Source organism: Xenopus laevis, chromosome 5L, assembly GCF_017654675.1.
Source record: "Xenopus laevis strain J_2021 chromosome 5L, Xenopus_laevis_v10.1, whole genome shotgun sequence".
Taxonomy (NCBI): Eukaryota; Metazoa; Chordata; class Amphibia; order Anura; family Pipidae; genus Xenopus; species Xenopus laevis.
The window spans coordinates 44,425,712-44,437,934 of record NC_054379.1 but is presented as its reverse complement, the minus strand read 5'-3'; the positions used below and the strand labels follow the sequence as shown (position 1 = coordinate 44,437,934).

General features: G+C 36.9%; 1 protein-coding gene across 1 annotated transcript; it reads right to left on the bottom strand.

Annotated features, from left to right (window-relative positions):
• Positions 1-229: 229 nt before the first annotated feature.
• LOC108716665 (superoxide dismutase [Mn], mitochondrial) lies at positions 230-11,944 on the bottom strand. The gene is made up of 5 exons (XM_018262973.2): positions 11,787-11,944; positions 8,191-8,393; positions 7,401-7,517; positions 775-954; positions 230-623 (listed from the first exon to the last, which is right to left on the bottom strand). Exons 1-5 carry the CDS (start codon positions 11,813-11,815, stop codon positions 478-480), a joined length of 675 nt encoding a protein of 224 aa, XP_018118462.1. The 5' UTR covers positions 11,816-11,944; the 3' UTR covers positions 230-477.
• Between the last annotated feature and the right edge of the window lie 279 nt (positions 11,945-12,223).

Genomic DNA, 12,223 nt, shown 5'->3' with positions numbered 1-12,223 from the left:
TTCATGCTTATGTTAATATACAAAATACAGCATTTCTAGCCTTATTCTATTTTAGACTTTCCTTGTCCTTTAAACAACCATGGAACTGTTTCTTTTGAATTTTGAAGCTTCCCTCTCTCACTGCTGTTTGTAGTTCATAATCCGGCTGTGGGACTTTGTAGTCAGAATGATATGCTACTGTTATTAAAGCAATCTACATATATTAAAGAAAAAGTCAGCAAGGAAGAAATTAACATTGCTGCTGCCTTTATTATTGAATTGCAAAATGTAATTTACACAACAGAACATCAACACAACTCTGGCTATAAAAAGGGGTGATTATACAGGCGTCTATGTGCTCTCAGATTTGACATGGCCTGTAAATCTAATAAGTGCATTCAGTTTGAGGACATTATGTGAAAGAAATATCTATTTTCTTTGAGAAACAGACTAAAGATGTGTTCAATTGGCTGTAATGAACAAAACAGACCCAGCACTTTATTTTTTGGAAGCCCGATATCTTTCGGTGACATTCTCCCAGTTGATAACATTCCAGATCGCTTTCAAATAGTCTGGTCTGACATTTTTATATTGCAAGTAATAAGCATGCTCCCACACATCGATTCCAAGCAGAGGGATAAGACCTGAGGAACAGAAAACAGGCAGAGCAACTGTAACTGTTTACAAAAGCTTTTCAAAACATATCAAAATTTGTTTTACGCTTACACCACTAGATGGCTAAACAGTTCCCCTAGTCTACATGTCAATGAGGTGTAGAAACCAAAAGATGGTTACCTGTTGTTCCTTGTAGAGGGTCTTGATTGGCACAGGCAGCCAGCTGAAGTCTATTAGAGTCCTTGTTATAACCCAGCCATCCCCACCCTGATCCCTGGACTCCAACTGACACAGTATTGAATTTTTCCTTAAACTTCTCAAAGGAGCCAAAGTCTCGCTTTATGGCATCTAGAAGTTCTCCTGATTGATTGAAGGCAAGACAAGTAATGAGTTGCAGAATCATGACTTCTGATTACACAGAAAACATTCATATGCTTCTACTTCAGGATGAAAACGCAATAAAATATTATTTAACTAGCTTTAAAAGTATATAAACATTGTTTTAGAGAGTAAAAGTGACCAATCCCCCAATTAGTAAAGGTATGGGATCGGTTACCGAAACCCATTATCCAGAAAGCTCTGAATTACGGGAAGACTATCTCTCATAGACTTCATTATAAGCAAATAATTCAAATTTTTAAAAATCATTTCCTTTTTCTCTGAAAAATGTACCTTGAATTTGATTCCAACTATGATATTATGAATCCTTAATGAAGGCAAAACAATTCTATTATGTTTATTTAATGTTTGAATTATCTTTTAGTAGGTTCAAAGTATGGTGATCCAAATTACAGAAAGGCCCCTTATCCGGAAAACTTCTGGTCCCAAGCATTCTGGATAACGGATTTCATACTTGTAATGTATTATTCAAATCATAATATGAACATCAATATTTATTATAAATTAGCCAGAATTTTTTTTTATACCCTAACCCATAAAACAAAAGCAATCTCTCCTGTGCAAGGGTCGATCATTATTAAATCAGTTGATGAAGAAATAATGCAATGACAATAAACCACTTCATACTACTTGAACTACTGTAGAAATAAATATAAAAAAAAAAAATGTCCACAATTGGGGAAGTCATCTCTTATTTCTTTTATATTACAATTGTGGTCATTTATGCACAGACACCCCCCACCTGGTAATAAAATCATGTAAGGTGATTTCATTATTGTAGATGTGATATACAGACTTTGAGTTAAAAATAAAATATGATAATATGACATGCTGAACCCCCAGATTCTCCATCTCCCCCTCTGTTGCAGCATTGAAGAGAGACACTGCAGTGCATTTGGTTCCCATTGCAGAAGTCATCACTAGGGGTTAGATCAGCACAATTTTACTGGCTAATCATAACAGTGCAATTTCATGTTTGATATTAAATTCCTAGCTGACAGGAGCAATTTTCCCCAACTTTTTACAGATTTTATTTGTAAAGAATATTTAAATACACCACATCTGCCTATAGTGTCCATTTACTAAAGTGCGTTAAAAATAATCGCACAAAATATAGACAAATTTGTCGCCGAATATGCGGATATGTTTTCGCCAGTTTACTAACCTGCGATATATATAAATTTGAGAACTTTCTTGCGCAAGAATATGTGTTCGCTAGTTATCACATTCGCTGAAAATAACGCTATGTACACATTAATACATGGTTACTAAACAGCGAAATGTGCAAAAGACAAAATTTACATAAGAATATTTGCAAAATTTTACAACTACCTATGTAGTGCCGCAAAATGTATTTTTTCGCCAGAAAATTCTCAAGGGGCAGGAAATATCCCATAATACTTTTTTTTTACCCATCATTCTTTGCTGACAGAATGATCTGTAGCTATTGCTGACAGGATGTTTTGGCTTCTGCTTCTATCTGTTGCAACAGCAGCAGTTTCAGCTCAGAGGCGTATTATTGGCAGCGGGGCATCACAGTCCAAGGATTCGGCAGCCTCTACGCTTTTTTGGTTTCATTGTGATTGGCTACATTAAGTTGTGCATTTATATGAAGCAAAGAGATTGACTGTATGATCTTGTTCATATGATTCTATTGGCAGAAGGGTTTATTTGATGCATACATGTTTGATTGGTGTTATTCTGGTAATGTTGTTGGATGGTATTATCATCAGTCAATAAAGTTTATGAATTTTGAAGATGCATTTCTGGCCATAAATGTCACAGTAAAAATTGCCATAATAACTGCCACAAAACAAGACCATTTTATAGCATAAATGTTCGCGAAAACATAATTTGTCGCCAGAAAATTTGCAACCCGCTAAAATTACCGCTAACGTAAGCTGGTTCGTTAACGTAGTTACCGCAAGTGATCGCAATGACTTCTGAGCGGATCGCTGTTTGGTAAACTTAGGCGCTGCAAATATTCGCAGAGAAGAAATATTCACAGCGAAAACTTAAAGTCAAATTTATCGCACTTTAGCAAACGGACCCCTAACTGCCTAACAAACCCTGGTGATAAAAATATTCTTTGATCTACTGGGAGATCATCGGTTTTGGAATAAACTTCAACAAATCTGCATACTCGTGTCAGTCCGGTTGAGTTCAACTGTCTGTGGAGATCTGCTCATAACAGTGAGTTGTGTCCTGTAAGGTCCTGGCCCAGATCTAAGGGAACTATCACTAAAGGACAGTGGGTTGAAACAGAACAGACAGACAGACAGAAGGTCACAGATAAACAGAATAAATGCTTATATTACAGTAACATCATTATTACAGATTGACAGATACTGTAGATAGATGATAGATAAATGATAGATAGATCACAGAAAAGAAATAGAATAAATGCTTATATTACAGTGATATCTTTATTATACACAGATAGGCCAACAGACATAATTTTGTAATTAATTGTTACTTGAAATTCCTAAACCTGACTGTTTTACCAACCCGACTGTTCCTTTTAAACCTGTCAGTTACAATGTCTAATGCTAACGGATTATTGCTGCACAAATATGACAGCCCCCTCACAAAGAAACATGAGGGATCAGACAGGTACCGGTAATCCAAAAGCATCAGACAAAACTTTCATGGCAGAATTATAAATTGCATGTAAACTGTATGTTATGATAGATGGTTTAATGTCTGGTATCAGTATCTCTGTAATGGACTTAATTTTCACAACTGCAGTAAACTTACTGCTCTCACTAAACAAACGTATGACATCACAATGCAGCAGCACATTCATTGTTGCTGCTCCAAAGTGATGGCATCACAATGCAAATTCATTGATGACATCACAATGTACCTGAATCTAGAACCATTGGCAGTAGCTGAAAAACTATCACTCTTTATCAGCATTTTGAAGAAAGCTGCCTGAACCTGATCTAAAATGGAGTTACAGAATTTCTGAGTAAGTCTTATTAAAGGAATAGTTCAGTGTGAAAATAAAAACTGGGTAAATAGATAGGCTGTGCAAAATAAAAAATGTTTCTAATATAGTTAGTTAGCCAAATATATAATATATAAAGGCTGGAGTGAACAGATGTCTAATAAAACAGCCAGAATCCAACTTCCTGCTTTTCAGCTCTATAACTCTGAGTTAGTCAGTGACTTGAAGGGGGGGCAAATGGTACATTTCTGTTCAGAGAGTTTGTAATTGACCCTCAGCATTTAGCTCAGATTCAAAAGCAACAGATATGACCCATGTGGCCCCCCCCTCAAGTCTCTGATTGGTTACTGCCTGGTAGCCAGGGTAACCAGTCAGTGTAAACAAAGAGAGCTGAAAATCAGGAAGTAGTGATCAGACTGACATGTTATACATCAAATCACACCAGCCTTTATACATTACATTTTTGGCTAACTAACTATATTAGAAACATTTTTTATTTTGCACAGCCTATCTATTTACCCAGTTTTTATTTTTACACTGAACAATTCCTTTAAGTTTGTACCATTATAGATATTTTCACTGATGTAGTTCATAGAGCATTTAATAGAAAAAAAGCATATATAAATGTAGGAAAACACGTATAATTGAACAATAGAAAAAAATCACATAGTAATTTGACATAGGAAAGGTAAAAACTAATTCTGAGTATTAAAGATTCACATTTTGTTTTGCAGAATGTCTGGATTTGCCCTAGAGACCAGTACTGGAAAGATGAAAATTCGCCTAAATAAGCCTCTTCTTGATTTAAGGCCAAGGAGGACTACAGTAGAAGTAAGTATTTTGCTTCTTATTCCTTTATTCTCCAAGGTATATTTGCAATATATATTTTTGTGACACCAACTTCAGCTTTAAAGACTTCCAATCGCTCAGCCAATTTATTTACAATAGAAACTTGTAATAACCGATTTAACTGAATCTTTCTGTACTCTACAGATCCTCCTGCATGAAATGATACACATACATCAGTTTTTAAGTAAATCAAAGGATAGAAGCCATGGACCAACCTTTCACTACCATAAGAGGCGTATTAATAAACTGACTGGCACAAATATTATGGTAAGTGGTTAAACACACTGTATTTATTGCTATATTAGAAGCAATCTGTTATTTCTATTACTCTATTAAACATGATTCCCCTTGCCCTTTTCTTATTTTTCTATAGGCCTACCCTGATTTTAAGGATGAATATGACCTACTGAAGTGCCATTGGTGGGAGTGCAATGGCCCCTGTGGGGAATTAGTAACAAGGATTATGAACCGTCCACCAGCTACCAAGGCACACAAGAGGAAATGTGGAGGAGAATTTATTAAAATTTCAGAGTCTGAAGACGGCCCTTCAAATAAGAGAAGGAAGGTCTAATCATTCAGAGAAATACTGCAAATTTCAGAAAAGACATAGGTTGAAAACTCCCTTTTATAGCATGACTTTATAAAGTCTTTGACCTAAAACATCTTAATTGTATTTTCTTTACCTGCATCAGGCACTCTTAAAACCAATGGACTCTCAATGTAAATAATTATAAAAATAAAAAAAACCTAAAGAAAACCTTTTTCTTTTTTGTCAGTCTTTGTTTCCTAAAAATATTCATGTGTAAAAGTGTTTGGCTAAATTCAGATGCCATTTTCAATGTTAAAAACAGTCCATAGTCATAGTTTCTCAGTAGCAGCAAGCAGGGACTCTGCATCTTTCATCCCAACCTCATATGTTTTTATTTCCTCATTAGAATCAGGAAAGGGAAAGAATAATCAGCTAGCTAAAATAGGTATAGGTACAATTTTTGTTCAGATACTTTTAATGAAACAATAACCCTATATTCCTTAAAGGAGAGTGGGAAAAGATAAGGTACCCCTCAGTGATTACAATCACTTACCTGAGACCTGGGGCCAGTGCTCCTGTTTACTGAAAACTGCACTGACAGTCTAGGCTTTTATCTTATTACTATATAAGCCTACCACTATTATTTTGCTAATGATAATGGTCCCTGCAGAGAATAAGTTAGAATGATTATGGAATGCCTACCTTCTACAAAGGCAGAGAGAGTTTATCCAAATTTTAGACCAAAAAGACAGCCCTGCATAGAAGAGACATAAAGTCTAACCTACAGAGTCACTATATGGTATAGTCTATTATGCAGAATTGCTAATTGGCTTTTAAAGTGCCCATTACACGGACTTCCAAAAAGAGGCCACATAGATATATGATTCAATTGGCAGAAGGGTTTATATGATGCATACATGTTTAATTGGTGTTACTCTGGTAATGTTGTTGGATGGTATTATCATCAGTCAATAAAGTTTATGAGTTTTGAAGATGCATTTCTGGCCATAAATGTCACAGCAGATATTGCCATAATAACTGCCATAAAACAAGACTATTTTATAGCATAAATATTCACAAAAACTGAATTAGTCGCAACTCACTAAAATGACCTCTAATGTAAGTTGGTTCGTTAACGTAGATACTGCAATGACTTCTGAGCACATCGCTGTTTAGTAAACTTAGTCGCTGCAAATATTCTGGTGGAAAAATATTCGCATTGATAACATGCGGAAACTTAAAGTCAAATTAACCGCACTTTAGTAAACGGACCCCTATGTCACCTTGGGTTAAAAGCTTTCTCAAAATCCCAAAACATTTGGATCTTTCAGACTATATGTCTGTGTGTGAATAAAAAAAAAATAGTACAGGTATGGGACCTGTTATACAGAATGCTTGGAACCTGGGGTTTTCCAGATAACATGTAAACATTAAATAAACCAAATAAGATGGGTTTACTTTCAATAAGGACCAATTATATATTGGTTTGGATCATGTAAAAGGTACTGTTTAATTATCACAGAGAAAAAGGAAATAATTTTTAAAAATTTGGATTACAGTATTTGATTGTAATGGAGTCTATGGGAGATGGCATTTCCGTAATTCGGAGCATTCGGGATAAAGGTTTTTCGGATATGGATCCCATACCTGTAGATACTTAATTACCCCTTTTGTCCATTTATAAAGCATTTATAAACATGGCTGTATAAAAAAAGTAGATATTTTGACACATTATAAACTGCAACATTTGCATACAACATTGGCACTGATAGTGCTATCAAAGTGTCAATTCCAAATAACCTAAAATATTGACTGAATGTGTACTTCTTATGCTATACCTATAAAATGAACAGGTCTCAATGCCTTATTTCCAAATAACAATCAGGCCTGCCTAGGCCTTCTCTGCTGAGACATGGCCTTCGAAAAAAAATCTTTATTTATATACATTTGACAGTAGCAATTGTCCTATAGAAAAGACTTCAGGGAATTGCTCCATACAAACTGTCCTATTACATTCACTCACATAAGATCAGTTGGTCCTCACCTCCCAGGATTACAACAGCACTGACACGTACATACCTTGTGGCTCCCCTCCACCATTAGGGGAAAGGTTTGTCCAGAAGATTGTGTGATTGATATGGCCACCACCATTAAATTTAAGTGCAGCTTGAAGAGAGACTTGAGATGTAACATCCCCTGTTAAATATAATGAACATGTTTTAATTGGTGGCCTACGTCCCTCATGTAAGTCCAGTTATCGTACAATGTAGTTTTAGAATATATTGGGCTTAACAATACTGCCAACATACTGGCACTCACCCAGAGAATTGGCCTTTCCTTGTCATTTAAAAAGTATGGCATTTTCTACAACTCAAAACACAAAGAGCACATTTATAAATATGTGTACACAAGCTAAACGCAAATAGAAATGTCTGCACCTCTTTCTACACAGCCTCTTTGTGCGTAACACAACAGAGTGTACATGCTGATAAATACCTGTAAAGCTATGCAATATAGCATCAAATGTGTGTGCACAGAAACCAGATTGGTTTGGAAAATTGTGTAGGATACAGAATTGTACATTAGCATATATATATATATATATATATATATATATATATATATATATATATATATATATATATATATATATATATATATATACACATGTATATATATACATATATATTAAAGAACCAGCAACTACAGGTTATTATTAGAAACAAAGAAGCCTTCAGGAAGGTCCCAACTGGACTGAAACATTATGTTGGCTATACATGCTTTACTTAATAAAATTTTTTTACTCCTGTCGTTGCTGGTATAGAGTCTAAAAAAATACAATGTGTTCATTACCAGTTTGAATACTCACCTTTAGCCAAGGCCTCTGCATATTTTTCCTCAGTAATATTTAGGTTGTTTACATAGGTAGCATGGTGTTTACTGTGGTGTAGCTGCATAATTTCAGCACTGATGTGAGGCTGCAGAGCACCAAAATCATAGGGCAAGTCAGGCAGAGTATGCTTCTCCCTGGAGGAACAGTATGCCAAGGCTGGAACGCATCTCAGCTTTCCCCTGCACAAGAAAGAACAACACAGGATTACTTGGAAGTTAAAGAAAAATCTCGTTAAAGAAAATCTCAGTCTAGAGAAGAGATGCGTAATGAGCACATTCCAACAGCTGAACAGTAACCCAAACAGAATGTGAGCTGAAGTGCAGCAACTTTCATATTCCTAGATCTGCATAAAGGGGTTGTCCACCTTTAAAGGGGTTGTTAACCTTCAATCAACTAGTTGTTTTCAGATAGATCACCAGAAATAACGACTTTTTCCAATTACTTTCTATTTTCTATGTGTTACAGTTTTGCTAATATTGAAGTATAAAGTGTCATTTTTCACCTTCTACAGCAGCTCTGGGAAGGGGGGTCGCCGGCCCTTTAAACCGTTCTATATTGATACATTTAGTTGATACATTTCTTATCTTTGTCCCTGCTGAGTAGAATGTTGATACAATAATTGTTTATACTCCAGAGATGCTGCTCTAAATGCTGTAAAATTGTAACATTTCAGAGTCTGCACCTGAATTACTGAGCTGCCAGACTCAAACTCCAGAGGATATTAAACTTTAAAATTAGATTTTGAAAAAACAGTACAAAATAAATAATGGAAAGTAATTGAAAAAAATACTTTATTTCTGGGGAATAATCTGAAAACAACTGAACTGACAAAAGTGTTTGGAAGGTGAACAATCCCTTTAAATTAAATTTTAGTATGATGTTAAAGGAGAACTAAAGCTTAACTAAAGAGGAAGGCTAGAGATACATAATTGTTTGGGCTTCTGTACCAGCCCAGGGCAACCACAGCCCTTTAGCAGGTCTGTGTCTCCAAAGATGCCCCAGTAGCTCCCCATCTTCTTTTCTGCTGATTCACTGCACATGCTCTGTTCTGCTGTCACTAACTGAGTTTAGGGACCCACTCACAATATACAGTACACATAGAAATAGACAATATAAGGCTGATTCGTAATTAATACATATAATTACTACATGGCAGCACAGAAACCAGTGCAATTAGCATCAGAATTTAATAATCAGCCCTGTAGCATCAGCTTATATTACAGACAAAACATTTTCTGCTTGATAATTTGCGACAACCCCTAAACTTAGCTTCTGAAACAGCTACTCAGAGCACACCCAGATGGTGACCCCCTGTGACAAGGTTGAAGTCCTGGATCATTGCTGCTATTGAGAAGTTGAAACTTTAGGCTGGTGCAATAAGTTCAGTATATACAATATGGCATTTTTAGTCATATTCATTTTTAGGGTTTAGTTCTCCTTTAAGAGTGATATTCTAACACAATTTGCAGTTGGTTTTTGTTTCTTGAAATCGTTTAAACATTGAATACAACTAATAGACTGGATTTGCTTCCAATAAGGATTAATTATATCTAAGTTGAGATCACGGACAAACTACTGTTTTAATTACTGCAGAGAAAAAGGGAATCATTTTTAAAAATTTGGATTATTTTGATAAATTGGAGTCTATGGGAGATGGATATTCTGTAATTCGGAGCTTTCTGGATAATGTGTTTCCGGATCTCATACCTGTAATACTATACTATACTCATAATATCCTTTTGCAGCCTAAAACTGGTAATATTCTAGAAACCAATGCAAGCATTTAAAAAAAATACCCCCTGCCAGCAATTGGCTACCCGCACCGGGAGGGAGCAGCCATGTTGTGTCACACGCATGCGCATAACTTGCATGTGACGTCACTCACATAATGAGCATTTCGGGGCAGTTTTTCATTATGCGCATGCCAGTGACCAGACATGGCTGCTTGCACTGGGAGCTCCCTCCGGGTGCAGGTAGCCTAGTGCTGGCAAGGGGCATTTAAAGGAGAAGGAAAGGTTAAAACTAAGTAAGCCATATCAGAAAGGTCCATCTAAATATACCAGTAAACCCCCAAAGTAATGCTGCTCTGAGTCCCCTGTCAAAAGAAACACTGCATTTCTTTCCTTCTATTGTGTACACATGGGCTTCTGTATCTGACTTCCTGCCTTCAGCTTAAACCTCATTGCCCTGGGCAAGAGCATGCTCAGTTTGCTCCTCTTCCACACCCCCTCCCTTTTCTACTGTAATCTGAGCCCAGAGCAAGGAGAGACTCAGGCAGGAAGTGATGTCACACCATGTTAATACTGCAGCTCCTATCCTAAACAAACAGAGAGTTTCTAGAGCTTTTTACTCAGGTATGGTAAAACATTCTACAGAATAAATATAGCATTCTAGCTTGCACTATTGCAGCTAATCTATTGGCAATAAAATGCCTCAGTAGCTTTCCTTCTCCTTTAAAAAAAGAAACTGGAAATACTAATGTGGAACTACTACAGTTATTCCACAACCGGAATGCAGGCTCTATTAGCCTGCACCTCTGGTTGGGGATAACATTTTTACCCAACAGGTGCCCTTTAAGGGCTATTCCGTACAGTGCTTCTGTGTTCTAGAAATGCAGCCCATTCTTACAAATCTGTTTGTACTTAATTTTATGCTGCCGTCCGAGTTTATGTGCTTAATTTGTCTTTGTCTGAGAACCAATGTCAGTATTACATTTGGTGAGCTGCAAGTTTTGTGGCTTTCTGCTAGGATATTTTTTGCAAAAACACTAATGAGCAATATATATGAATCATTAAAAAAATTGGATTGTTATACCTCCAGTAAGGATGACTTATATCTTAGTGTTGATTAAGTACAAGGTACTGTTTTACAGGGTCGAACTTGGCCAGACCCGCTCCCCAGCCGGCAGCTCCTGCATTCATTCGTGACCTCCCCCAAACTGGGTCGCATGAAATGATGCACAAGAAAAAAGTATGTGCTGGCAGGGGGTGTAAGTGGAACAGAGGGGGATTTTCAGCTGGGTCAGGGGGCCGCTGATGTGACAGCCTGGTGGGCCCAGAACCCCCACCTCCCAGTCCGACGCTTCTGTTTTATTATTACAGAAAAAAAATGAAAAATGAATTATTTGATTAAAATGGAGTCTATGGGAGAAGGTGTTTAAGTCGCTAAAAACCGACATCAAGTCTCACCCACTAGACAATTTTGTGGTGTTATTTCACACTCTCCTTGAGGTAAAACCCTGACTTGGAATGAAACACTAGGACAGAGTGATAAGTTATCTGCTGGGTAAGAGTCCAACTCCTTGCCATGCACACAAAAATGAAACAGCCCTCTAAGAAAAAGATGGGTTTCTGCAATTACAGCAACAACATTAAATTGATAGTCTCTATACAGCATATAAACTGCACAAATAGTATCTAGATCACATGCAGTTGGCTTTTCTATTTAACCTGTCAGCTACAAACAAGGTGCTGCACTTGACAAAACAGCATAGTTGGACTGAATACCACATGGTGCTGTCCCAGTAAGCCCAGAGGCTGCGGCAGCACCTTTATTGGGAATGCTTTGCTCACCTGCCACAAACACTGAGCCTGCACAGCATGTCTGGGATCAATTGCAAGTCCTACAAGGCAAAGTTGTGAGCTGCAGCCTGTCAGCTCTGTATGTGAAACTCTCTGCCCTTGCACCTTCTGCTCCTCCCCCTGTTGCTGCTGATCTAGTTCCGGGCCATAATTAGTTCCCTCCTACCTCTTCTCATTTTATTCTCAGGTCTTTTCGTTATAAGAAAGGGAGCGATTGTGTATACCAGGGGTGTCCAAACTTTTGGCTCGCCGGGCCACATTGGAAAAAGATTAAATTGTCTGGGGCCACACATGACATACACAAAAACACATTTGATTTGTAAAAGTAAAGGAAATATACAGAAAAGAACTAAAATGCCAGTTGGATAACCAGATGGAGCTATACACTGGAATATGGGACACCTGGATATTAAATAGACTTATTATTA

Coding starts and splice junctions, on each gene's coding strand:
- LOC108716665 (XM_018262973.2), bottom strand. CDS start 11,815: ATGCTGTGCAGGCTCAGTGTTTGTGGCAG. Junction 8,394..11,786: donor AGGCTCAGTGTTTGTGGCAG/GTGAGCAAAGCA, acceptor TTTCTTGTGCAG/GGGAAAGCTGAGATGCGTTC. Junction 624..774: donor CCCTCTACAAGGAACAACAG/GTAACCATCTTT, acceptor TCTGTTCCTCAG/GTCTTATCCCTCTGCTTGGA.